At 38.7% G+C, this 27,733-nt stretch overlaps 1 protein-coding gene across 2 annotated transcripts in view; it reads left to right on the top strand.

Moving 5' to 3' along the window:
• SLC12A7 (solute carrier family 12 member 7) overlaps nt 1–27,733 on the top strand; it is a 75,764-nt gene that overhangs the window by 38,469 nt on the left and 9,562 nt on the right. For both annotated transcript variants that reach the window (XM_051611484.1, XM_051611485.1), the window contains exons 9-21: nt 1,670–1,837; nt 3,246–3,344; nt 4,054–4,111; nt 6,551–6,725; nt 12,197–12,315; nt 13,512–13,610; nt 15,654–15,773; nt 17,791–17,895; nt 19,869–20,037; nt 23,978–24,173; nt 24,502–24,671; nt 24,815–24,946; nt 26,596–26,703. In XM_051611484.1, coding sequence (XP_051467444.1) covers nt 1,670–1,837; nt 3,246–3,344; nt 4,054–4,111; nt 6,551–6,725; nt 12,197–12,315; nt 13,512–13,610; nt 15,654–15,773; nt 17,791–17,895; nt 19,869–20,037; nt 23,978–24,173; nt 24,502–24,671; nt 24,815–24,946; nt 26,596–26,703 — 1,718 coding nt within the window. The remainder of the gene's footprint in view (nt 1–1,669; nt 1,838–3,245; nt 3,345–4,053; nt 4,112–6,550; nt 6,726–12,196; nt 12,316–13,511; nt 13,611–15,653; nt 15,774–17,790; nt 17,896–19,868; nt 20,038–23,977; nt 24,174–24,501; nt 24,672–24,814; nt 24,947–26,595; nt 26,704–27,733) is intronic.

The raw sequence follows: 27,733 nt of genomic DNA, 5'->3' as shown, positions 1-27,733 counted from the left end.
CTAATCACACACACCCAGGACACAGACACACACAGAGCAGGGCTTGCATATGTTACCCCACCCCTCCCTTCTTCCCGGGCCCAAATCCCTTTGTTCCCGGTTTCTCTCCCTCCTTCCCCCCAGCAGCACAGGGGGACAGGGGATGGGGTTTAGAGTCACTTCACAGGCTGGTGGTTCCTGCTGCTTCTTCCTCCTCAGGAAGCAGGATTCCTTACAGTCCTGCCCTGCTTCCCCATGGGGTCCCTCCCATGGGAGAGAATCCTCCACCAACCTCTCCTTCATGAGTCCTTCCCACGGGGTCCGGAGCTGCTCCAGCCTGGGCTTCCCACAGAGTCACGGGCTGCTTCAGGAACAGCCACCTCCCCTGGCCCCGGGGTCTTCCAAAGCTGCATAATCAGAGTCCACTGGCAGCAAATCCTCTGGCCACAACATCCAAGCCCACTGGCCAAGTTCACCCCTCCTGGCGCCTTCAGGGAATGTTCCACCACGTTCCTCCATGAGTGCAGGGGGACAGCTGCCATCTCGCCATGGGCTGCAGGGAAACTTCTGCTTGGGCACCTTCTTCCCCTTCTTCTTCACCGCTCTGCTTCTCCAGCTCAGCTCTTTTTTTTCTTTAAGTGCTCGCTCTGCTCAGCTCTTATCTCAGTTCTTTCATATGTTAATCACAGAGGCACATCTATTGTCCATCTAGTGGCTCCTTGGCTGGGTTTGGAGCAGGGGCAGCTTCTCAGCTCCTTACCAGAGCCACCCCTGGGTCCTTCCCCTGCTACCAAAAAACCCACCAAACCAGAACAAGTATCTACTTTATTTCCTGACACGATAGGACAACTTGTGTCATTTCAAATTAAGAACCAGTGTTGGATGTTCTCACCATCTTGTCTAGGGGCACAACCAGTGTTTCCACAAATGTAAGCTCTCAAAAGCTACTGGTTCTTTCAGCTGTCAATCTTTATGAAAAAAGCATCCTTAGTTTGTTGGAGAATTTAAGCCATATTCTGCTGTTTGTTTTTTTCCTTGTTTTGTTTCTTTTTGCATTTGTTTTTTTTTGCTTATCAATTATCTTCTGAAGTGTGGTTACTCTGCTGTTGTCACAGTGGGGAACACCTTCACAATGAACAAGCTGAGTCTTGAACTGTTGTCCAGGGTTATTCCATACAACAGGTCTTAAAGTAACTGAAGTTATCTGCTAAGTAGTATTTCGTGTTTTTTACCTCCTCATAATACAAAAGCAGAAGGTATAGCTATATGCAAAGATTGCCTGAACCTGGAGAATAATAGCTTCCTTATTTTATCACAATACATGCTGATCCATGTGTCTGTGCAATGGCAGTGGACATTCTACAAATACAATTTAATTCTGTAACTAAATCTTTCTTTGGTGGAAAAGTCTTATCTGATGCATCCCATACATTACTGCATTTCTTCTGGCATGCAGTGGGAATGTCCACCAGTTACAATTGGTATTCATAGAATCTCAGAATACAGTGCTAAATAGTATTGATCATATTGCTGCTGTATTCTTGGCTTTATAAGGAAATATTGGGAAGTACCATGATTTTTGTGTACAAAAAGCCATCTGATTCATAAGATTATTGCATTCTTACTACTTAATATCCTGAAACAGAAGGATGAAGATGACACTGGCTCTTGGGCTTTTTTTGCCTTGTAGATAATCTCTGGAGTACCTATTCAGAAAAAGGATCAATAGTTGAGAAAAAAGATCAGCCATCAATTCCTGGATCAGAAGAGACAAAAATGAGTGGATTGCCTTATGTTTTTACAGACATCATGACCTACTTCACGATGCTTGTGGGGATTTATTTCCCATCTGTGACAGGTAGATATGACCATTTTTTCTTGAGTAAGGATGTGTACTTACAGCTGAAAAGATTAATTTGTGTGCATGTGAATGTTTATTGCTGAGACGCAATATTGCTAGTCTGTGTGTCCCAAGTTTTATGTGCCTAAAAATTTCTGGTGCTAGAATGACATTACTGGTGGTTGGTTATTTTAGAGCATTATAGGACTTAAGCAAAGAATCAGTTGAAGTGCTGCTTTCTATGTTTGGAAAGAAAGCAAAAGCTCTGTGCATTACTGAATGTTTATTTATGATACATACCTTTTTAATATTTTGATCTTCAAATGCATGAGAGAATAGTTGAGTGTTAAAAGGATTGATTCAGGTATTCAAGCCATGAATCACCTGTGATTTATTTAAATGTCCAGCACTTTTTTTGCAACACTAATTAGCAGAGACTTCTTTGTCAAGCTTAAAGGTTAGATTAGTTGAATATCACTTTCCTCGGGTCACCTTTGACTGAAATAACCAGAGAAATTTTTCTTCAGAAGTCCCAATTCAAGAACTTTTGTAATACCAAGTAACAATACCTTCTGTTAGCAAGTTGCAGCAGTGCTTGCTAGTAAAATACCAGGCATAAGTGTCCCTTTATATTCCTGTCCTCCACTGCTTCCATTTCTCTGCTTCAGGCTCTTTTATCAGGATCTCATCCTGTCTGAACCTGTGGTTAGTTTCATTGCATGGAGTTTGACAATAGTTTTGCACTGGAACGTGTTGACATTAACTCCCACGGTTTTGCCTCCAAGTGTGGTCAAGGCAATGCTGGGAAAGATGGCAGAATTAGTCAGTTGTTGTTTGATTTTTCCCCTCTTGTCACAGTATGTGCTAGAAAATGTTTTTGTTCTCCTGTTGAATTTAAACAGCAATGTGTACATGTGATTTCCTAAGAATTCTTCTTGTATTTCCTGCTTGCTCTTCTTTGTTGCTGTGTTTTTGTTATTTAGTCTATTGACTTGCTTACATATCTTACTATGTAGAGTCTGTTTAAACAGAAAGTTAGTGCGTTTGGTAACACTGGCTAAGCTGAAAAATCTCTCTTAGTTTGTAACAACCCCAACGTTTTGCTGCTGCTGTATATTTCCTCATTTTACAAACGATTCTGAAATTACATTTGAAAAATAACTTTTTTTTAATCTGTCTCTTTCCTGAGCTTTCTGGAATATGTTCAGTCAACAATGGGTGCTAACACACACATTTCTGAATAAAATTAGGGTGTAAATTGAGGATTTGTGCTGGATTATAATACACTTCTGTCATCTGCTTCATTGGTAAAGATGTGTTAAATCAGGTTGAAAGTTAAATGTTCCTATTCTAGTAGTTACTTACATGGAATTAGTATTAATTGTTTTTATGACATGTAAACTTTATTTTATTTTATTTTTTTAAGGTATTATGGCAGGTTCAAACAGATCTGGAGATCTTAAGGATGCTCAGAAATCTATTCCTACTGGAACAATTTTGGCTATTTCAACTACGTCTTTTATTTGTATCCTTTATGCTGTGACTTCTTATTTCCTAGTGCACATTCTGTAGCTATAACACTACACTTTTTTCATTGAAGTCATTAGAGTTGCCCAAGTATAAGGTGAATGAAAGCTAACCTGAAAAGAAATACTTTGTTTGTCTAAAATATAATGTATGAATATTATTAAATACCTCACATTTTATTTGTATATATAAAAATGTATATAAATATTCTATATTCTACTAGTGCTTCAAATTCCAAGATATAACTGATGTTTTTAGTTAAATGATGTAGAGGATTTTAGCATCATGCTTTAGCTGGAAGATTGCTTTGTTGTTATACTTAGTATAATAATTGAAAATCTTAAAGCAAACTACCAGCAATAGAAATTGCTAGGCCTTCAATACCTAGAAGACATAAATGCTTATTTGTATAAGAAAATATCTGTTCTGTTGCATGATGTAGGGACTGGCTATTTCCGATATTTGAAATAAACTGCATCAAATGCAGTTGTAGAGAACTTAAACTAAAAAGTTGTAGCAGAGACGAGTTAAAAAAACAGCCAGAAAAAACAACAACAATCAAAAAACCCAACAACCTTCTGCCCCCCTCCCCTCTTCATTATCAGGGATGCTTTCATTTACACTTAGGTGTTAAATGGTGGAGGTATTTTATTCTTGCTATGTATCTGATAATTTATAGTGTAATCTTCCTTCAGTCTCAGTAATAGATCTCTCCTGTATAGTGCTGTTTGGTGCCTGTATAGAAGGTGTGATATTAAGAGATAAGTAAGTTGTATTCAACTTCTAATTTTACAGAGAGTATGCATGATCATGGGTTATGTTAACAGCATTTATTAATGGCTCTTCTGGGAAATATATATGTGATGTTTTTCTCTTGATTAGGTTAAAACTGGAAGGAAAGTCTATGTGAGTTAAACTGAGATGGCTGCAAAAAAACTGGTCAGATTATCAAGCTGTATCCCTTCAAGAAATAGATGCAGAATCTAGAATAAATGTTTGAAGTGGAACTGTCCCTAATAAAATGTTCTTGAGAGAGACAATAATAGTATTTGTGGAGCTGATGGATATGGGTAAGGGAAGCATTATTACTCTGGGAGAAGTAATATGCTCCTGAGGAACAAAAAGAAATATTTTTCACAGTTCTGTGACAAGGAGAGTTCATGAGAGAGACTGTAAATGCACCATCAGGCCTATCATTTTCACTGGATATCTAGCTATTTTTTGTTATAAAATATCAGTTGTAGAACAGGAGTTGTGTCAGTTGTCACCCTTGTAGTTACCTGAGGATATTTGAGGCACAATATAAAGCACAAAGGGAGTAAATGTAATGAACAGAATCTCCAGATTTTTATAAATTTATCCCTTAAAAGACGTTGAGTTGCCTAAGATGAACCTGTTGGCAGGTTTCACATTTGTTTCCTTCCTGGTGTCTGATTCTCTTTTCTAAGGCCCAAGTTTGCTTTTGGTGATGAAGCAGTGGCATTGGGGTGTTGTTTGGAAGGTGATGGAGATGATGCTGAGACAACTTACTTCAAAACACAGTCTCTTAGTCTAGAAGGAGAATCATAAATTAAAAACTGGATTCTGATCAAAGCTAATTCAAGAAGCAGCAAGGGATCATTTTTACTTTAAAATAGTATAGCTGCATCAGTGAAAATCTGATGTCTTTTTCTTCAAAGTAAATATACAAACCAAATCAAGCTGATGTTTAAGAAATAGTAAATGCATTCTGAATTATAAATTAATGTGGAGTCAATATCTATAAACTCACATTTTTGAAAGTAATGTATTTGAAATGAATTGGGTTAGGGGAGGAGGGAGGAAATTTTGCCAGCTGTTGAGTGCAGGTGATCCATCACTACAGCAGGATGCACTTCAGCAAGAGCATTGAATCCATGTTCTTTCATTTACACTGCTGCCAGTTCATGTTTGGCTGAAACCCAGCATAACAGTAAAATGTGTAGATTTTGGTCTCATTTAAGGACTGTTTTTTGTGTTCTTTTAATTAAGGATTATCAAATCTACCATGATAAAATGTAGGTTGTACATCTTTCAGTGTTTCACTTTATTCAAGTTGTTCCTACCCCTTGTTACATTAAAACACAGGCATTACAATTTGATTTAAGAATTAATGTTCAGCTGCATAAATGTTGTCATAGAAGCCTAATATTTTTTCTCCTATAATTTTAAAGGGTGTGGTTAGCCCTTTTTCTATCTGCATGTAGCTATGTATTCAATCTTGGGTGTATACAAGAATTTGAACACTGGATTATTATATTAACCTGATTACTACTAAGTGTCTTGACTCTGTTTAAGAGCAGGTCTGAAAAGAGAGAGAGCATTTAATTTTTCTTTTTCTGTAGCCTTTTCTCTGGTCTTTATTATTTTTCAATGTTTTCAGGTTTTTCAAAATAATTATGCAATCACACTATAGATAGTTTTGTTAGTAAGCAACCAAAAGCAATTGTAAGACTAAGATGAACTACCAGAAGTTTACTGGCTCTTAAAACAAAAACATTAGGAGGTGGGCAAAAGGGAAAGAATCTTTCCACAGTTTACCCAGGATGTCTGTAAATGAACATAAAGTTAATTATCTTTAAAAAAGCAGCGGCAGTGGATGGGACAGTCAGGACTAAGGGGACCTCTTTCTGCCTTCCCACCTGCTTGCTTGCCACAGTAATTTTAAAATGGCATGAGGTAGCATGACAATCAGAAGGCACATGGATAAATTGAGATGGTTGTGTCTAACAGTTTGTTTATTTGTCTGTATGTCAGTGTCACACTATTGAAAGGAAAGGCTAATATTTTAGGTGAATCTCCTGTTCATGTCCTGGGGTATACCTGTATTACTTGTAAAACAGACTTCTGCAGTTGAATTCCTAGGAGTCTCTAGGATCTAAAGGATGCATATGTAAATGCTATTGCTGCTATTTCTGTAAAGTTTGCCAAGATTCCTGATAATTGCTGCAGTTTGCTTAGAGGTAGCACGTATGATGAATCAATTAGAATGTTTTTGTTGTTTTTTTTAAACAGCAGAATTAAGAGAAATTGGTTGGAAAATCCTATAGTACATACTGTGACATGGTGTTCATTGTTGCAAAGTGCTGTTGTCCAAAGAGATTGAAATGTGGATGTTGAAGCTATAGTAAAAGTTATTTTAATGTTTACTGATACGTGGTTTTTTCCCTCCCCGCCTTCTCTAAGGTTTGGAGAAGCAGTTAATGGAAATCTAGTGGTTGGTACACTAGCCTGGCCTTCTCCATGGGTTATTGTGATTGGTTCCTTCTTCTCAACATGTGGTGCTGGTCTCCAGAGTCTCACCGGTGCACCCCGTCTGTTGCAGGCCATTGCAAGAGATGGCATTGTACCTTTTATTCAAGTAAGATTTTTTTTGCATATATGGTACTTCAAGTGTGGCTCATAATAAAAAATGAGGCATTATTTTTGCTATTCCTTTCAAAATGTAAGGAAAAGATTTGAAGCTCAGCTTTAATTGTGTACTATAAAAGATAAAGCTACCATAGGACCAGGTTTTAACTTGGATATTTCTGTGCGGTGTTATTTAATTATTCTTCTTACACATAAATACTTCAAAACTGAGAATGTAAGTCTTCTATAAATGGAAATACCCAAGAAGCAACTAACAACTGCTTGACTCAGGCTGTGTTACGATTTGTATTTGTGAACAGAGTTGATTGAATCTTACTATGGAACTGCATGATACTGCTCATATCGCAGAGACACAATAATAGTTTTCATCTTTGTAAGCTAAATGAAGTCAACAAAGATGTAGCAGAATTCTGTTCTGTGACTCTGAGCATTAAGATTGTTCCAACATCCCTGTCCACGTTTTTAAAAATAAATAAATTGGGTTTTTCTCAAAGGAAGTGAGTAAGGGAACCGGCAAATAGAAGAAAAGAGAACTCTTGATGGAAGTTATTTAACACAATTGTTTGGCTGCATCTGCAAAAAAAAAAAAAAGACAACTACACTTAAAAAAAAAAATCCAACAGATTGGAATGTCTGGAGAGCAAAGCTGATTTCTGTGATGAAGTTTGAAAGCTTACCTTAAATTGCCAAGAGTTGCCAATGATTGCACAGCACAACCATAACATAGCAGGAATAGATTAAGTATAAAAACCAGGATTATATCTGAGTGACTATGAATATTTTTTTGAACAGTGTTAGGGGTCAGTTGTCAAATTTAGCACACAGAAAGAAATCGCAGATAATACAGGCACTGAGGATAACTAGGGCTGAATTTAGTAAAACAAGCTTCTCTGTATGTAGAGGGATTATTTGGAACACTTGTTTATTTTATATATCCCTTTGGGAGGTTTGTATAATTATTTTGATACCTAAGGAGTATTCCCTGCTTTACCCACACTTACCTCTAGAGTCAGACCTAGAGTCAGTGTGCTCTAGGTCGTATTCTCACATCTGAGGTCTCTGTAGTAGTGTCATGTTACAAAATGGGCTATTACTCTTGGAGCATAACCTATCTCAGAGATATCTAAAATCTACCTTCAGTGAGGGGTAGATATAGAATAGCAGCAGCTTAGTGTGCTTCCTGAGTTTGGGTAAAGCCTGCTATGAGTCAACACATTATTTGTGGCATGAGGAGAAAATTCCTTAGCTAGAATGTGCCTAGGACTATTATGAATGATGGGTTAGCTGGAGAATTTGAGTGGGGCTGGAGGGGAAACATCTGAGGAGGAAGATGTGCAGAGTATGTGCAAATGGGAAAAAAACTTGTGGGAAGAAGGGAAAGGAGAGCACAGGGAATGAGATAGTAGAACAGGTTGCCCAGGGAGGTTGTGGATGCCCCTTCCCTGGAAGTGTTCAAGCCAGGTTGGATGGGGCTTTAAGCAACCTGTTCTAGTGGAAGATGTCTCTGCAGAGAGGTTGGAACTAGATGATTTTTAAGATCCCTTCCAACACAAATGATGATTCTGTGGTGATTTGATCTGTAGCAATTTGATTCTGTGATTCGAGGAGACAGAAAAGCTGAGAAGCAAAGCAAAATGAAAGAGGTAATGCTAGTGGCTTGGGAGGGTGGGTTATCTTTTGTGTGTTGTGGGAGTTTTGTTGTTTGGGGTTTTTTTTTGTTACTTGTTTTTTGAAAGGCAGCCATACTGCTGTTGCCAACTTTTTTCTTGGTCTCTAATCACTTGTTTCCATTCACCTGCTGCTTCCCTGGTCTGTCTGCTAGTGCCTAGTCTCAGTAGGACCACATTCTTGTTGTTTTCTCTTGGGTCCTTCTATTCCCTTGGGCTGCAGGGAGGAATGATTGCTGGAAACATACACTGGTATTGTTGCTGGGAGAAGGAGCCAGAGGCTTAATGAATCGAGAAGTAAACAAATTAAAAAGCAGTTGCTGCTTCTGTAGCCCCTCTGCTGCCTGAATGTTCAGCTAGAAGCAGCCCTGGCAGCAGTGCTACTGTTCTGTCTCCCATTTCACTGGCTTGAGCCCTACTGTATTGGCAACTTGTTCATTGAGGAAACTACATCACCACTTCTTTAGTTTGGGGGTGTCTTTTCTACCAGAAGTGGAGAAAGATGCTGAGGATGTGCATGAGATAGCTGGTCAACATTCAAGGACCACTTCTTGCAAGCACAGGATCAGTGTGTCCCAATGGGTAGAAAATCTAGTAAGGGAGCTAGGAGACCAGCGTGGTTAAAAAAGGAACTGCTGGGCAAACTCAAGTGGAAAAGGAAAATCTATAGATCATGGAAGGAGGGGCTGATCACTTGGGAGGAATATAGGTCTGTTGTCAGAGAATGTAGGGAGACAACTAGGAAAGCTAAGGCCTCCTTGGAACTTAACCTTGCAAGTCGGGTTAAGGACAATAGAAAGGGCTTTTTCAAATACATAGCCAACAAAACTAACACCAGAGGCAATATAGGCCCACTGCTGAATGAGGTGGGTGCCCTGGTGACAGAGGATATGAAGAAGGCAGAGCTGCTGAATGCCTTCTCTGCCTCTGTCTTTACTCCTTCCCCATGAGCCCCAGTTTCATATAGCCCCAGAAGAAGTCAAGATAAAGGAGGAGTTTGCCCAGGTAGATGAGGATTGGGTTAGGGATCAGTTGAGCAATCTGGACATCCATAAATTGATGGGTCCAGATGGAATGCATCTAAGGGTGCTGAGGGAGCTGGTGGAGGTCATTGCTAGTCCACTCTCCATCATCTTTGGTAAGTCATGGGTAACAGGAGAGGTGCCTGAGGACTGGAGGAGAGCAAATGTCACTCCAGTCTACAAGAAGGGCAAGAAGGAGGACCTGGGTAACTATAGACTGGTCAGCCTCACCTCCATCCCTGGAAAGGTGATGGAACAACTTGTTCTTGGCACTATCTCTAGGCATATCAAGGACATGGGGGTCATCAAGAGCAGTCAACATGGTTTTACCAAGGGTAAGTCATGTTTGACTAACCTTATAGCCTTCTATGAGGAAATTACTAGGTGGATAGATGATGGTAGAGCGGTAGATGTGGTCTATCTTGATTTCAGTAAGGCATTTGACACCGTCTCCCACAGCATCCTTGTAGATAAGTTGATCAAGTATGGGTTTGGTGATCAGGCAGTGAGGTGGATCAAGAACTGGTTGAAAGGAAGGAGGCAGAGAGTTGTAGTTAATGGGGTAGAATCTAGTTGGAGGCCTGTGACTAGTGGAGTCCCTCAGGGGTCGGTACTGGGACCGTTGTTGTTCAACATCTTCATCAACGATCTGGATGAGGGTACAGAATGTACCCTCAGCAAGTTTGCTGATGACACTAAACTGGGAGGAGTCGCTGACACACCAGAAGGCTGTGCTGCCATGCAACGAGACCTAGACAGGCTGGAGACTTGGGCGGGGAAAAACCAATGAAGTTCAACAAGGGCAAGTGTAGAGTTTTGCATTTGGGGAAGAGAAACCCCATGTACCAGTACAGGTTGGGGGCTGACCTGCTGGAGAGCAGTGTAGGTGAAAGGGACCTGGGGGTCCTGGTAGACAGGAGGATGACCATGAGCCAGCAATGTGCCCTTGTGGCTAAGAAGGCCAATGGCATTCTGGGGTGTATTAGAAAGGGTGTGGTTAGTAGGTCAAGAGAGGTTCTCCCCCGCCTCTATTCTGCATTCGTGAGGCCGCATCTGGAGTATTGTGTCCAGTTCTGGGCCCCTCAGTTCAAGAAGGACAGGGAACTGCTTGAAAGAGTCCAGTGCAGAGCCACAAAGATGCTGAAGGGAGTGGAACATCTCCCTTATGAGGAAAGGCTGAGGGAGCTGGGTCTCTTTAGTTTGGAGAAAAGGAGACTGAGGGGTGACCTCATCAATGTTTACAAATGCGTAAAGGGTGAGTGTCAAGAAGATGGAGTTAAGCTTTTTTCAGTGATGACCAGTGATAGGACAAGGAGTAATGGATACAAATTGGAGCATAGGAGGTTTAAGGTGAATATCAGAAAAATTTTTTTTTTACTGTGAGAGTGACAGAGCACTGGAACAGGCTGCCCAGAGAGGTTGTGGGATCTTCTTCACTGGAGACATTCAATACCCACCTGGACACATTCCTTTGTGATGTACTCTAGGTGACCCTGCTCTAGCAGGGGGGTTGGACTAGATGATCTTTCGAGGTCCCTTCCAACCCCTAGGATTCTGTGATTCTATGATGAGTATCAAACATGCTGCTGCTTTATTTCACAGTTGAGAATAGTGGCATGATCCCTGACTTGCAAGCCCTGTATCCACAACCGGAAGTAAATACACTAAGTGTGCTGAGGTAGGGGGACAGAATCATGATAGAGCTTGACTTGTGACTGGGAAGGGGTTGTAATGCAATAAATTGTAAAGGCTGGGTCATATTGAGAGAGAGAAATTAAAAATTTTGCTTTTGTCTGAAGTAAAAATTTGGTACTTGGTGAGAGTGCAACAGTATTATTCTGTCTTCTCCGGGTTATATTTGAAAGTAGCCAAGAATCGAAAGAAAAAAAAAAATCAACAAAAAAAGCATGGTTTGGGAAGTGAAGGAAAGGAATCCAGGAGAAGCAGGATGTTGAAATGGGATTTGAGACTTGAGATGTGTTTGCAGTTTTGGAGTGATGTAGCTGCTGCATGAATAGTCAAGGAGATGAATGCAAGGAGATTAATATAGGGACAAGAGATTATTAAGAAAAAAAACCCTGAAGACTTGTAACATGAGCAGAAAAAATGGCATTTTAGTGTAAGGGAAGGAAAAGTGATGATAAGAAGCTACGGGAAGAGCACAGTATGGAGAATGAGTGAGATGGAGAACCTAGACATTTGGAAAGGAAACCATTATGGAAAATGAAAGTGAGGGCTTAGTCTTTATAATGTATGGTGGCATATGAAGGAGAATAAATACTGATGGAGCTTCAGGTGAGGCATTTTGCCATCTATCACCAATACAGCTGGATAGAATTCTCCACAAAGGAAATTACCACCTGCACATTTTTGATAGGGCTCTGTGTGGGACCACAGGCTTATCTCAGTCCTTTTCAAAGATCAGTATTTGTGTTCCTGAGTACTGAGTTGATGCCTATTTTGTATGTTACAGAAAATACTGCCCTCAACTATATTAGCTTTTTATATGCTAAGCATAAGTCTTTGCATCTGGATTTTAAGTTACCTGAGATCACCTAAACAGCATCTGCAACAGTATTTCAGTGTTATGTAGTCATTGCTTATTTTAATAAGTGTTTTTCATATTGGAAATGTGTGGGTTTGCTTCATTTTTCTTTGTAACTAATGACTGGTTTTGGTTCCAGTTTGAGTTATTTCATTATTTGTACCGTATTTCATAACTATTAATGAACTGCTCTCCCTAATCTCAGAGTTTTCTTTCACTGATCTAGGTGTTTGGTCACGGAAAAGCAAATGGAGAACCAACTTGGGCTCTGCTCCTCACTGCTGGTATTTGTGAAATAGGAATTTTGATAGCCTCATTGGACAGTGTAGCACCAATTCTTTCCATGTAAGTATGAATGTGTTGTTTTCTGTTCTGAGGTTAAATGGCAAATTACTTTTAACTAGGTAATTATTTTTCTTATTGAAATAATACATGCTAGACTTTGTCCTATAACAAGTTATATTCCTGTTTGATCCTAGAGGTAGCAGGAAACATAATGCTTTGACTGGAACTAACTTCCAGGCACAAATAACTTTTTCCATGAGAGAGTTTTTGAATGTTGGTAAAAATATGTTCAACTTCTTAAAATCTCCATTTAAAAATGTTCCCTGTTATTTTAGCTCAGGTGCATCTAATAGAGACAGACCAAACAATTTAATGTTTTAGGGTATGAACTGAACTTGATTTTACTGCCTTTGTCTTGTAAGTTTATCCCACATGTTATTGGTTGACTCTGTTGGCCCCACACACCTACTTGCTCACTCCCCACCAGTGTGAGGGGGGAGAGAATCAAAAGGGTGTAAGTGAGAAAACTCGTGGGTTGGGATAAAGATGGTTTAATAGGTAAGGCATAAGCTTACCTCACAAGGAAACCAAAATAAGGAATTTGTTCACTGTCGGTAGGCAGATATTTAGTCTTTTGCAGGAAAGCAGGACTTCACCATTTGTAACTGTTACTTGGGAAAACAAATACCATTAAGTCTAAATGTTCCCCCTTCTTCCTCTCTGAGTGAGCTCTTACTGCTGAGCATGATGTTACACAGTCTTGAATAATCCTTTGGTCTGTTTTGATCAGCTGTTTCAATTGAGTCCACTCCCCAGGACTTCTTACTGGTGGGGCAGCAGGAAAAACGGGGATGGCCTTGATGCTGTCTGTGTAAGGGCCACTCAGTGACAGCTAAAACATCCCTGTGTTATCAACAGGTTTGGTTACAAATCCAGAACATAGCACCATATGAGACACTATGAAGAAAATTAACTCTGTAACAGCCAAAACCAGCACACCATGACTGTCAGTTGTTTGCTGTTTTCTGTGAAATCTTAGATTGAGGCTTTATATTATGCTAATACCATGTTTTGAGGCCTGATATGCTACAAGTATTAGTTTAATCTATGTCTTGTGTTCTGTTAGCCACTGTGAACACAGTGTACAAGTTCCTATCCTTTTTTGGGTTCTGTTCAGCCTTTTAATACAAGTCTATCTGGTTAATTTCCTATTAGAAAATGTTTTGTTGTTATGTTATGTTTTTTTTTCTTAACAGGTTTTTCCTTATGTGCTATATGTTTGTAAATCTGGCTTGTGCAGTTCAGACGCTTTTACGGACTCCCAACTGGAGACCTCGATTCAAGTATTACCATTGGTAGGGAATACTCCTTCATTCAGAAGAGTTAAAACTAACTAATTATGCAATCCTGAATTGTTGTATTTCTTGCAATAACAAAACAGAACAAAATCTACTTTTGGACTTAAATCATCTCATGTAAATAAATTCATACACGGAATATACTAACAGCAGTATTTTTTAATGTGTTTGGAATAGGGCTAGTAATAGCTGATATTATGAAAATGTGGGTAATGTAGAGGGTTTGGGAAGGGGCTACAGGGTGACATTTAATATTGCTCATAAGCCAAGAAACCTTCTGAATATGTGAGAATGAAGATGACAAAAAATCTATTTATATAGAAGATAAGGAGAACTGGTAAAAATATTCAGGAAGGTTGATGTGATATTAATTTTTGTCATGAAAAAAAACACCAACAAAACAAGCAAAAAAAACAAAAAGCAACAAAACAAAAAAGGCACAGAAAAAAGAATCTTGTTTAATATAGATCAGTTTGCTCTGATATGATTACTGTTTTCAAACTCTTGCTTATATATATAAAATACCAAAAAAACTAATAAATATAAATACAAATAAAATATATGTATTTAATTAATAATAGTTGTATTGAGACATTGTAGTGCTGAAGTGCCTCAAAGGCTAGAGCCTTTAGGAGATGAGTTGGCCTGATTCTGGGATGCAGGAGTTGCTCACTGGTTTTCCTTGTAAAGAAGTGAGTGAAGGTGAAATGTCACTGGGTAGCCCTGTCAAATCTTTCTGAATATGCTCAGTAGGCTCTCCCTAGTTTGGCACCTAAATCTCCAAATACATGCATGCCTGTCTCCCAGGCTGTTGCTGCAAACTCCTAGTGGTGTTTGTAACATCAAGAAGGAAAAAGGTGGATTGCTGTCTTCAGGGTTGTTTTTTTCTTTTGTTCCACCTCCCCTGCATAATTTGATAGTGGAAGAAGTATAAAAGGAGATTACAAAGTAGCTTAGAAGCTAAGGAAAATGGATAAGATGGAAGGTAGCAAGAGGGACAGGATGGACCATGGTGAGGAAGAAAAGGAAAAGGGTTGTGACACGGTGGCAGCAGAGCTTGTAACCCTTTGGCAACTTCTCTTTAGTACTTTGCCCAGAGAGTTCAGTGAGTCAACTGGCTCCCTGTGGGACTGCATCATCACCTCTGCCAGAGCAGGGCTTGGCCAGAATTTGGATTGGACTTTATTTCTTGAGTGAAAGTCTTAGGTTGGCTAGGTCAAGCATGAAAGAGCAGCTGCTGCCATTTTTAGACAGACTACATTTAGACTGATTCCCAAGAACAGGTAGAAAGCATTTCTTTGGTTTAGAACTGGATGCATTTGGAGTCAATACCTGTAGTAAAGGTACCAAGCTGAAGTTGGGTCTGCTGACAGTCACTGTCAGTCCAGTGAAAGCCATCTCTAGTTGGAAATCAGGTGAAAAGAAATCCGGGGGGTCATACCTGACTAAACGTATTCTCAAAACAGTCCAGTTCTGAGCTGACCTTTGTCTATCTGGAGTACCAGTGTGGGCAAACCGGCCACATCAGTTTTAATCTGGAGATGCTTCTGCAAGTTTTTCAGCTCAGTCATTCTTTCTTTTTAGCCTTTGAAAGGTTGCTTTCTGCATTCCCTACTACTGTCCCGTGTTCTTGCCTTAAGAGACAGGTCACAACAAAAGCTGACCATAGAATGGAGCCAGACTGGATTTAAGCTCATCAGCTGTTTTGCTGGAAGTAACATAGTGCTGTCTAGTATGGCTTGAGAATGTTTCAGCTTAAGTGCAAAGCAACAGTAAGGAAGTGACAGCAATGGGCTTAGATACTGACCTCACTCGGAGGCACGGGTGGAGTTTCAGAACTGACGCATGTAGCAAATCTCGTGTTATATCTGGATCAATTGTATGATTTATGTCAAACTAAGGTATTTTTATTTATATAGTAGCTATGGAACGGCCTTTGAAGAAGAAAGGCCCTTCTGGAAGTTAACTTGAATAAGACATAGACTTTGTAGAACATTTGCATGCCTATTTAAAAAAATGGAAAAAAATGGTTTCTTTTAGGACCCTCTCATTCGTGGGGATGAGTTTATGTCTTGCCTTGATGTTCATTTGCTCTTGGTACTATGCTTTGATTGCCATGCTAATCGCAGGATGCATATACAAATACATAGAATATAGAGGGTAAGACCATATATCTTATTTATTCTATGTTTCATGTCTTTAAAGTTCAGCAAAAAGCACTTTTGTATAAAATAGCTACAACTGAAGTAATAGAATTAAGAGTGTTTCTTGACACAAAGTAAGGTTCTGCCTCTGTCCAGGGTTGTAACTTTTCAGGTTCTAATTTCTGTGGAAGCTCTGTTCCAAACTTCTCAACAGCCAGAACTAATCAAAATAAGAACCAATAAGCTGGAAATTTTCATTTGAGCAGAGCTTATGATGTAAAGGTTTGGTACTTTGGGAACATCATGTTTTAATATCAAGCAGCAACTAAAAAAAATCTCTTAAATTATTATTAAATTGTGCTAAAGTTGAAAAACTCTACTCTTATGTGGACTTTAGCACTTTTCAGGGTGAATCATACTGAATATCCAGAGCAGCCACTGAAAATTATCTAGTTTCTAAAGGCTTAGTTAATCTTTAATTTGCACCATACTTTGCATTGTATGCATATCATGTGATAAAGGGCACATAGAGAGCCCCACCTCAAATAATTGCTGTACACATAGGGGAGTTAAAGTCCATGCTAACTTCATTAAAAAAACAAAACAAACATCCCAACACCAAAAATCCAAGCAAAGAACCTTTGGGCAACTAAGCAACATATGAAAGATTAGAAGTGATTGTGATCAGTAATGTGTGTGCTTTCCCTTTCTAAGGAAAGATTCCCAGTGCTGAAAGACTCTAGGAAAGAAAAATAGTAAGGTCTTTGAGGAGGGAGTGGAAGTTGTTTTGATGAGAGATTAAGCATAGTTCTTAAATGGATCAGCTGGTATGAACTCCACCTTGTGGGTTCTCCATCTTTTCATATCTCAAATTCCAGATTAGATGCTTTCCTGTATTCTAGCAGCTTCATTTACTGGAATAATTATAAGCAAATTAATTTGCCTATTTTATCTAGAAAGTTGGCTCAGATGATAGAAGTTCTGCTTGTGTGTGTGTAGATATGCACACACATAAAATTATATGTGCACCCAAATTCATATACAGACTCTCTACAAAAGGTGGCAGATAACCAGCACATTTACCCTGCAGAAAGAGATTATGTTTTTGCAGAAACCTAACAACTTTTCTCCCTGCCTTTATAAATGCAGGGGCTGATTTGGCAGTGGGGAGAAACTCACCCTGAAATGTTCTTAAAACTGCTGTCTGGAGAAAACCTCAGGTTTTAATTTTAATTTTTGGATAACTAAGTAAAAGAAACTTGCATGACTGTGCTGTCTGTCAGGGTATGTTTTCATTGCCATGTTATTCTTTGTTAGATTTTGAATTCAGTTTGGCTTATTTCATCTTAATTTCAAAAGAAGGCTAGAGGTAACAAAGTTCAGTGAGAATTCACAAGTGGAAATAAGAGAGGAGGAAGGGTTTAGGAGGTGGACCCCTTGCTGCAGTAGAATCTCTACAAAGAAAAATAACATGTTACCCTCACAGTTCTTTTTTGTCTGGCTATCTGGTGTATAGCATAGCTTTGTATTGGGAGAAAGAGGAGTGGAAAATGTAGGGAGATTGAAAGTGGTCATGAGGGCAGATAAAGCTTTAGGTTAATTTGGGAGAGAATCTGGGAAGGAAAGGAAGTAGAGAAAGATGTAGTAGTCGTGTTGGGGGAAGACATAACACACTGATCCATACAAAGTCAAGTTTCACTTAATTCTGCTGCTTTAAAACAGTTCCTTTTAAGTAGCCCTCACTTATTCTAGTGCTTGAAAGCAACTTAAGGAGCCCTCACAACTACAAAAAAACTTGAGTATTAATAAAATAGACCATAATAAATATTAATAAACGGTTCTCTTGAAGGGCCTTGAGGTGGCTTCACCTTGGTTAGTCTTCATTCTTGATTTAAATCTGCAAAATTACATTTTTTTTCATGCATTCGTGCAAAGAAGCGTGTTCATTTCTGTGTGTATTATCATTCATGAGAAAATGTACTGAACGTGTATAAATGGGACCCTGTTAACTGAATCTTTTCTGCATCCTGAAGAGCGGAAAAAGAATGGGGTGATGGCATCCGAGGACTGTCCCTGAACGCAGCTCGCTATGCTTTGCTTCGTGTTGAGGACGGTCCTCCTCACACCAAGAACTGGAGGTAAGTCCTGTGCCTTCCAAGGTAGAGTCATTCTTGAAATACACACAACTATTGGGAATACTGCTGGTAGAGCTAGTGGCCAGAGTTGAATTCACCATTACAGTGATATTTTAACTTGAGCATGGCAATTATACCATTCTGCTGGTATGGTTTTACTGCAATAGAATGCGACTTATGGTCAGCACATAACCAGCTTGGCTGGGAATATGGGCAGACTAATTGAACTTAAAACCCTGTGGTGTTGGCATAGTTTTCCAAAGTGCAGAATTTTTGTTTGACTATAGATTTTCAGATTTGAAGATCTGCTTCTGTGCTCCCTCTGAAATACATTGTATAAATATACAGAGGATACTTCATTTAAATTCATGTTTTGTGGCAGTTGTTTTTATATAGCTTCATTTAATTGTAACAGTTTCTAAATTGCTTAGCCATTATTAAAAGAAATTCATGCTTGCTGCTCAGGGTTAAAGGTCTGCTACTATTTTTGCAATATATTCTTTTTCAGTGTTAAACTATCAGTTTTCTCAAAGTCAACACAAAAAATATTTAGCATTTAAAAACAAAATAGAGTTTTCACATTGTCACTTCTAATGAGTGTAATGCAAATCAGAAGAACTCTGATACTTTAATTAGAGTATGAATATGATACTTCAATTAGAGTAACTGCTCTGAAAGTATCCCTGTCTGTGTGTATGTTCAGCATTCTGGTACCCTTCACTGTCATGGCTTTTTTTTACCATTTTTCATGGGACTGATGATGGAATACATGAGCCACTGCCTTCATCAGTGTTTCATTTTGGCATCTCAGAGGCACCAGTGTAATGTAGTGTTGACTAAGAACATTCCTGTTAAATATCTGACATCCCTTCAGTTCCACAGGAGTTATCCTTCCATTGTATCAGTGTAACTGCTAGAACTAGACTGTCTTGTTACATCTTCAACTGCTGGTTTTGAAGTGAGAGGTGTATGCTCCAGCTCTTTGTTGTTCTTTTGAATTGGTAGTAACAACAGGAAAACTGTAAAATGTTGGTTTGGGAAAAGTAAGCAGGTTGGATATTGATTAGAGGAAACAGAATGCATCCTCACCAAGTATGCAGTGGAAACTGAACTCAGGGTGCTATCACAGTTTGGTTAAGAGTATGACTGTCCCTGTGAAAGGACCTCTGCAGGCAGAGGAATGGATTGACAGGAGCATCACAGAAATCCAGAAGTAAAAATATTGGGAAATAATACTCATCTTTGCTCAGCACTCATTAGAATACATATAGAATATTTAATCCAGTTTTAGGCACCCTAATATAGGAAAGACATCAGTAAGTTGGAGTGAGTTCAGCAGAGGACCACTGAGATGATGAAGTCTGGGGCACAGCAGCGTATTTCCTTTTGGGAGAGGCTGAGAGTTACGCTTATTCAGCTTGGAGGAGGCTTAAGGGGAGACTAAAAGTTGATATAATTAGCCAGTGAACATCTAATACCTAAAATAAGGTTACTAAGAAGATGGAATCAGACTGAATCTTTTCCCACGATAAAACGGGGAAAGAAAAGGTTGAGATTATGATAATTAAGAATTGAAGACATTACCCAGAGATGAAAATATTTCTGTTTCTGGAGGTTTTCAAAATACAACTGGTTGGAGCTGTGAACGAACTGAAGTGCATTCACTGTTTAACTACTTCAAGGAGCAGGTTGAACTTAGCTGACCGTGGAAGGGTGATAGTTTTCATTCAGTAATTTTCTTGGTAAAACTGTTCCTTAAGGTAACTTTCAGATGATGGTGTTGTGGGTTGTGTAGGTATTCTGTACCTGAAGTGTTGTTGCTGTTACAGATTATTTCCTTGCTTGATAGTTTAATGTGTTCCATTGAATTAAGCACTTAATCTGCATTTTATTAAGTGTTAAATTTAATTTTCCAATTCTTTCTTGCTTTTCTGTTTCTGTATGTGTGTGTGTTAACTTTTTTTTTCTTTTGTCAGACCTCAACTTCTGGTCTTGTTAAACTTGGATAGTGAGCAGCTGGTGAAACATCCTAGATTGCTTTCTTTCACCTCTCAATTGAAGGCTGGTAAAGGACTGACAATCGTGGGCTCTGTGCTTCAGGGAATCTACTTGGATAAATGTACAGAAACTCAAAAAGCTGAAGAGGTATGTAAAAGACAGCTTACAAACACTTAAAATTCCATTAGAATTTAAGTGTTGAATCTGTGTGAATTCATATCTTGAATTAGAACAAACTGTTGTAAAGTTTTGAAGAAAACAAACTTTTTACTAACAGCATAATCAAATGTAATATAAAAAATAAGTTGCTGTGTGTAGCAAAATGCTTTATAAAATTCCTCAATAGGATGAGACGATGCTTATACTTCTTAGATTTTCATTTTCTTTAATATTGAAAGCCCTGGGCTTACAATCAAATTATATTACTGAAAAAGCCAACTGACAGACTTGTAGCAAATTACCTTATAAGAAAACCAGATTTATTTAATGAAAAAAGTAATGTTTGACATAATTTAATCCTCTGTACATATATATGATTTTATTTTCTACATTGTCCTACTAATACATAGCAGAGCTAGGATTAGGAACAGACTTTGCCAGAATCCTACTCTGTTGCTTAACTGTAACCTGCATCCTTCTTGAGATGCTTTATTTCATTTTTTTTTCCTATCCTATTTATTCCATATCTCCAAAGAAGGCAGGGTGAGGTAGAAAAAATAGTACAAAGTCAACATAATCTAAGATGACATGTAACTGTACTTCCAAACTCTTTTTTTCTTTTTCTTTTTTTTTTTTTTGAGAACTTGTCAGTATTTGACTATGGTCCCCAATTGAAAATACATAGGCCTTGAAAATATCTGAACTTAGTTTTAAATTGTCTCCTGAAGGAAAAAGGCAAGTTAATACACTTAGCTTCTGAAGATCTATTGTTCATACAGCTTGGATGTTCAATGTAAAGCGAGTTTCCTTTTTGTTTGGTCTTAAGCAACATGTGTACTTCTTTGTTTAATCCAGTATTGGGATAACTCAGATAATTATATTTGCTTACCTGCATAAACTCTCCTGGTCCTGATTTTATAGAGTTATCAGTTGAAATGTCTACTATTTTGATCCAAGTTGTTTTCAAAGCTGTGTAAAAACTCCTGTGATTTATTCAGACCTGGTATCTCTAAAATGGATGAGCATTTGAATTGTTGAACTGGAATTAAGCTAGCTGCCCTTTTCCTCCCAGCTTTCTTTTCTCTCCCTTTTGGTATTCAGACTTGTCCCTAATGGTTTTTTAAATAAAAAAGAACGAAGTCAGATGACCTAGCTGATATGACATGAGAAGGCTCCAAGAGAGCCATTAGCCTGAAATTGTGGTGGAAAAAAATCTAGCAATGATATATTGTGAAAGGAATTGGTTTTAAGCTGTTGCTGTCAACATGTGTGAGTAGTAAACGTTAGACTAAGAACACAATTGGGCCTCTGAAATTAAAACAAAGAAAATCCTTAAACAGAAACTGTTACCCATGAGGATTTGAAATGTTACCTATAGCTGGCTTAACTGGAAGTCAGCTACAATTTTTTGAGAGATGAAACGGGAATGGGTGGAGACCTAATAATAGAATCATAGAATGGTTAAGGTTGGGAGGGAACTCAGATCATCAGGTTACAATCCCTATGCTATGAGCAGGGACACTTCACACTAGACGAGATTGCACAAAGCCTCATCCAACCTGGCCTTAACCACCTCTGGGAGGGTTGACAGCCTTCCTGGGCAACCTATTCCAGTGCCTTACTACCCTCATGGTGAAGAATTTCTTCCTGATGTCTAACCTAAATCTCTCCTCTTTCAGTTTAAAACCATTACCACTTGTCCTGTCACTACATCCTCTCATGAAGAGCCCCACACAGCTTTCCTGTAGGCCCCTTTCAAGTACTGGAAGGCTGCTGCAAGGTCTCCCTGGAGCCTTCTCTTCTCCAGGCTGAACAGCCCCAACTCTCTCAGCCTGTCTTCATAGCAGAGGTGCTCCAGGCCTTTGATCATCCTGGTGCCCCTTCTCTGGACCCTCTCCAACAGGTCTATATCTCTCTTGTGCTGAGGGCTCCAGAGCTGTACACAGTATTCCAGGTGGGGTCTCACCAGAGCAGAGCAGAGGGGCAGAATCACCTCCCTGGTCCTGCTGGCCACACTTCTTTTGATGCAGCCCAGGATGGGTTGGCTCTCTGGGCTCCAGCGCACACTGGCAGCTCATGTTGAGCTTCTCATCTACTGTCACCCCCGAGTCCTCTTCCTAATCCCTGGGTTCTTAAAGTCAGACATGGTGTTAAGATTGAGTAAACTATTGAATTTTAAAATTGAACTAAAGATGAATTGTCAAAGTTTGAGGCTTTATTGGTTTTGGAAAATTTTAGTTAGAAAATAGTTCTCTGTTAGGATTCAGTTCTCTGTTTAGGATTTCTTAGGTGAAGCCACACTGAGCCAGTGTCATGGTTTAACTTGGGTTTGGCAATTCAACAAATTACAATAGTGCTCTCTGTGCCCTCCTCCTCCCACCCAGATAGGGAAAGGAGAGAGAGAATACAGAGAGACTTTGCAGATTGAAAACTAAACTAGACAGTTTTTATTAAATACTAGTGATAAAAGAAAATACGTACAAGTATATACAAGGAGGTGCAGGAATGTGCAAAACCCTATTGCTTCCCTTCACCCCCAGCAACTCCCACGGCACATCCCCCCAGTTGTGGAGAGTCCCAAGAAGGTCCTGGACTGCTGCTGGAAAGAGCAGCAGAATAAATAGAAACTGAGGGCAAAGATACAAGGGCCAGGAATGCCCAGGCCTAGCGATCAAAGGAGATGGATAGACAGAGTCCTTCCTGGACCCTTGCCGTGGACGGAACAGAAGATATAAGAGACTTGATTTCCACGGTCCCAGAATTTATACTGAGAGTTATGCATACGTGGGATGGAATAATCTGTTTGATCAGTTTTGCCAGCTGTCTAGTCCACTCCTCCATACGGAAGGGCTGTAGATACAACTCTTCTGCTGTGTTGGTGTCCAAAGCAGCAAATGCAACAAGTGGAGCAAAGTGCCCTTGATCTCTCAGCAGTAACTATAAACATTTGGGCATTATCAGTCCACTGGCTGGAAAACCTGCTGCTACTTTGAGCAAGTGTGCTGCTTAAAGGAGAGTTCACTGAAGAAAAAAAAAAAAAACAGTAAAAGAAAATTGGCTTCATCCTGGCTCAAACCAGGAGTGTCAGGCATTCTGTGATCAAATCTGTTCCTCATGGTTTTTGATGGAAATTTTACTGCTTCCAAAATTCCCAAGTTTGATGTGCTGGTTCTTCCTTCTAAATCCAGGCTGATCTCTCATGCAAGTCATTGATAATGATGGAATTTTTAAAGTCATGCCATCAAAACAGTAAATGCCAAAACTGATGTTCCTTCATCAACCCTGATACCATTTTTAATGCTATTCTTAACTTACTTGGTTGTGTGTCTCTATGTCAGTGTTTAAACAAAGGGGAGCTATGTTGAAATTAAAAGGGTGTGGGAGGCTTAATCTAGTCAGCTTGTCTTGTCATTCTTCAGCCAGTGATTCCACGTGTCTCCTGCACATCTGTTTTTCCATGTTGGGAGCCAATAAATAATCAGCCTTTTAATGTCATAGTTTTTAAGGAGCTTTGGTGACCTTTTCCAAAGTGTTTGGCACCACTTTTTTCCAAACCCTTCCAATTCCAAAAGAAAGGACTTACCATTCCAAACATACAGTGCCTTGTCAGTCAGCAGTTTGGACTTTACCTGGAGCAGCGCTACTGTAACTTTGCCAATGTGGTTTTACTCATATCTTGTTCATTCTTCTTTGGAAATGAAAGGTCTAATAATTAAAGTAATGAAAAAATGGTGTGTGGTGTCTTTTGGGGAGGTGGATGTTTTGGGCTTTAGTTGTCATAGAATCGTGTTCACTCTTTTGGAATTAGTTTCTTGATTATGGTTGTATATTGTAGCTAATGTTTTGCTCTTATTTAGTGCTGTTACTTTTGATGGTGTTTATTACCAGTGTTGACTGTATTTCCCCACATACTATTTTCCTTCTGCAGAATGTTAAGTCCTTAATGGGAGCAGAAAAGACTAAAGGATTTTGCCAGATTGTGGTGTCTCCTAATTTCAGAGATGGAATCTCCTATTTGGTTCAGTCAGCTGGTCTAGGAGGGATGAAGCACAACACAGTCCTGATGGCATGGCCACAGTCATGGAAGCAGACAGAAAATCGTTTCTCCTGGAAAAATTTTGTTGGTATGTATCTATTTACTTTCTCCTATGCATTTGTAATACATCTATGTAACTAGAGTATTTGCTGTGTGGAGGAAATGTGATGCTGAACGTCCAGTGGGTAACTAAGTATTTCCCCACATCTGATTTCATGTGGAATGGATTTTCTCAGCCATCAGTCTCTTCAACCATGACTTCTCCTGTTCTTCTCCTAAGCAGATGTGTCACTAAACACAGGATGTTCCTCTTTTACCTCAGCATAATCTGGGAGGAATTAAGCTTTTGAGTTGAAAACAAAATCCGTGAATGAAAACTGGAAGTTCTTGATGGAATGTGTTGTTTTCCCTTGCAGACACTGTACGGGAGACAACAGCAGCTCAGCAAGCACTGTTGGTGGCTAAAAACATTGATTTATTTCCAACAAATCAAGAACGTTTTACTGAAGGAAACATAGATGTGTGGTGGATTGTTCATGATGGTGGTATGCTGATGTTACTGCCTTTTCTCCTTCGGCAGCACAAGGCAAGGACAACAGAAAATGGCTGGGGTTTCATTTTCTGGCACTGAGTAGTTTTAAGTGTTTCTAGAATTCTTTCACCTTGATAGATTTATGCATGGTCATTGCAAACATTGTTATGAAATGTTATAATGTATCTTTTTGATAGGTTTGGAAAAAATGTAAAATGCGTATCTTCACTGTTGCTCAAATGGATGATAACAGCATCCAAATGAAGAAGGATCTTCAGATGTTCTTGTATCATCTTAGACTGAATGCTGAAGTGGAAGTTGTTGAAATGGTATGTTACAGTATATTTTTTAGGTGCAATTGAGACTAAATTTGGAAAAATTGATGTAGCATTTTTGAAACAAATTATGTTAGCCCATATATAAAAACGGATAGATTGTAGTCTTACCAAGAACAGTAAGTTTTTTTAAGAAACATTGTCTTACCATGTCATAATGTTAGCGTATGTGGTAGTGAGTTTTGTCAAGTAGAGTTGAACCATTTTGATATTTTCATGCCGCACTGTATTTGAGGACTAGCCCACTGAGAGCTCATTCAGGGAATAAAAAGCATGAATTTTCAGCAGGCAGTGAAATGGGAAAATGAATGTGCTTAATCTAATAATTCATGGCATCCAGCCTGACAAGAGGATGAACATGTCTGTCTCTCCAACTGCTGTATGAATATCTCTCTGGAATAAGACATCCCTAGGCCCCCATGAGGATATGTCAGTCGTTTTTGGCATTGCCAGCCTCTTTGGCACCAAACAGCAAGACAACGTAACCAAGTCAAAAAGTGACAAACCACATTTTGTATCTTTATTTTCCTTTTTAAATACTGGTGATAAAATGCTAAAGAGAGAGGCCTAAAGCTGTAGTCTGTCTAGACCTGCTTTTTCTTTGGCAACTAAGGAAAAACTTCATTTCCAGCACTTGATAGTGCATAATGTTCAAAGACCAAATAAAATGAAAAACCTTCTAAACTCATTCTGAAGAGAAATGAAGAAGATGGGTTGACTGGTTGAAAACTTTGACTACCACCAGTTCCTGAAATGAAGAAAACCTAACAAAAGGTTTTATCATACTAATCAGCCATAAAGCAAATCTTCAATATTTTTAATTACTTCTGAAAAAAATTACTTATTAAAAATTGTATTAGTATTTTGAACTAGGAAGTAAGATAAATAATTTTATTTATGTATTTTATTTCTGTTTCATTTAGAGTACTGAAAATAAAATACTAAAATGCTGTGGCACGTGCTGGTGAAAGATGACAAACAGAGTGCCATAAAAAGGGCTCAGCCTTAGTTGGATTTTGAGCAAAAGATAGTATAGGAAGCACAATTTATTCTTTTCTGACATGGGTCATATTTCACCCTGAGAATCTTCCAAAAGATAAGAGAGATGTTACAAGCTGGTGATGCTGCTGATAACTGCTATAGATGTTTACATTGTATTTTAGCTTTGATCTATATGTCAGAGTGTATTCATAAATACTTCTATTTGTGAACATTTCTCACTGGTGAAAGGACAATGTGTTACGTTGTAGCTCTAGAGAGTTTTTCAAGAAACAAGTGGGCTCAAGAGGCTGTAATGCAGACCCAGTTTAAATCGGTGCTTCCAACCCTTTCTGATTTCTGCAGTCTGGGTAGAACAGAACCATGGAAAGTCTGTCCCAACTATCCGAGATTTAGATTAAAATCACACTGATACAGCGATATGTTGCTATAGTAGGATAGCTCATTGTATGAGATTGCTGTTTGAAGATGAATTTGTAAGTATGAGGACAGAAAAGATGGATCGGTTAGATGCTCGAGATGATTCCAATGCCATAAATACATCCAGGACTGAGTGAACACAGGAACGAATGTGATACACTGTCTGAACATTGTTCCTTTGAGTAGGGCTTTTCTGATATCTTTAATGTCAATCCCTTTTGCAGCTTGAAAACGATATTTCTGCGTTCACGTATGAGAAGACACTCATGATGGAACAGCGATCTCAGATGCTAAAACAGATGCAGCTATCAAAGAATGAAAGGGAAAGAGAGGTAGGAACTTTGGCTTGCCAAGATGTTCTGTGAAAAAATCTGAAAGTAGTATTTCTTGGCCATGACTTAGCAGTTTCTAACTAGTCAAAAAGCTTTTATAACTGCATTCAATGTTAGTTTCTAGCAAGGTGAAAATAATGTGGGGAAAAAAACCAAAATCCTTTAAATCCTTTTTTATTTGAACAAAATTTTAAGAGTTCTACTGTTAAGGTTAGCAAAACATTTGAGCGCCACTGTGAAACATATCCCTAGCATTTCCAAACTTAACATATATCAGTAGCTAAGGTTCATGATTATTCAACTGGACTGAATAGCTTTGCTTGTGACTTGGTCTTTTTCAATTCTCACCAACTACTTTTTTGGTTTCTGCATTATTTTGAATGTTTAATGTATCAACTAATTAGGCTGACTAACTTATAATCTTATGATACCAAGATGGGAATGCTACATTTGCTGCTCCCCTATCCTTAGCTCTCCCTGGTGGTATTTTACACATTGTAGCAACAAGCTTCATGGACCTGTATTTTCATTACTAGTTGTAACTTTAAAATCTTTCTTTTTTTATTTTGGCATGTACTTATACCCTCTCATTTATTCTGCACTTACCCATTATTATCAACACCTTTTAGTGATGTAAAAGTAAAAAATGCTTTGACTTTGGTATCAGTTATTTCTTTCCCATGCAAAATAAGATCTCTACTGTGTTGAAATACTCATTCATAAAATAACAAGGATTTTTACTTGAGGCTTTTTTTTGTCTACTGATAATTGTAACTCCTTATATTCCTAAACCTTTTTGGTGTTAATCCTACAAGTCCATGCAGTTACTTCCCCCCACCCCTTACTTACTCTTTTTTCCCATTTTGCAGGATTTGTTTAAGGTTCCTAAAAATGCCTTGTATTGCTAAAACAATGTGCTGCTGTAGTTTCTTTCTTTTCATCTGTGTCACAGTAGTTTTCTTTTGATCAAAGCCTGCCTAACATTATTTAAGTAAAAAGCAAGCTCTCCTGTACCCCTTACTCAGTGTTT

This window comes from Apus apus, chromosome 2, assembly GCF_020740795.1.
Source record: "Apus apus isolate bApuApu2 chromosome 2, bApuApu2.pri.cur, whole genome shotgun sequence".
Lineage (NCBI taxonomy): Eukaryota > Metazoa > Chordata > Aves > Apodiformes > Apodidae > Apus > Apus apus.
The sequence above is the reverse complement of the archived record's forward strand: the minus strand, read 5'-3'. Positions and strand labels throughout refer to the sequence as shown.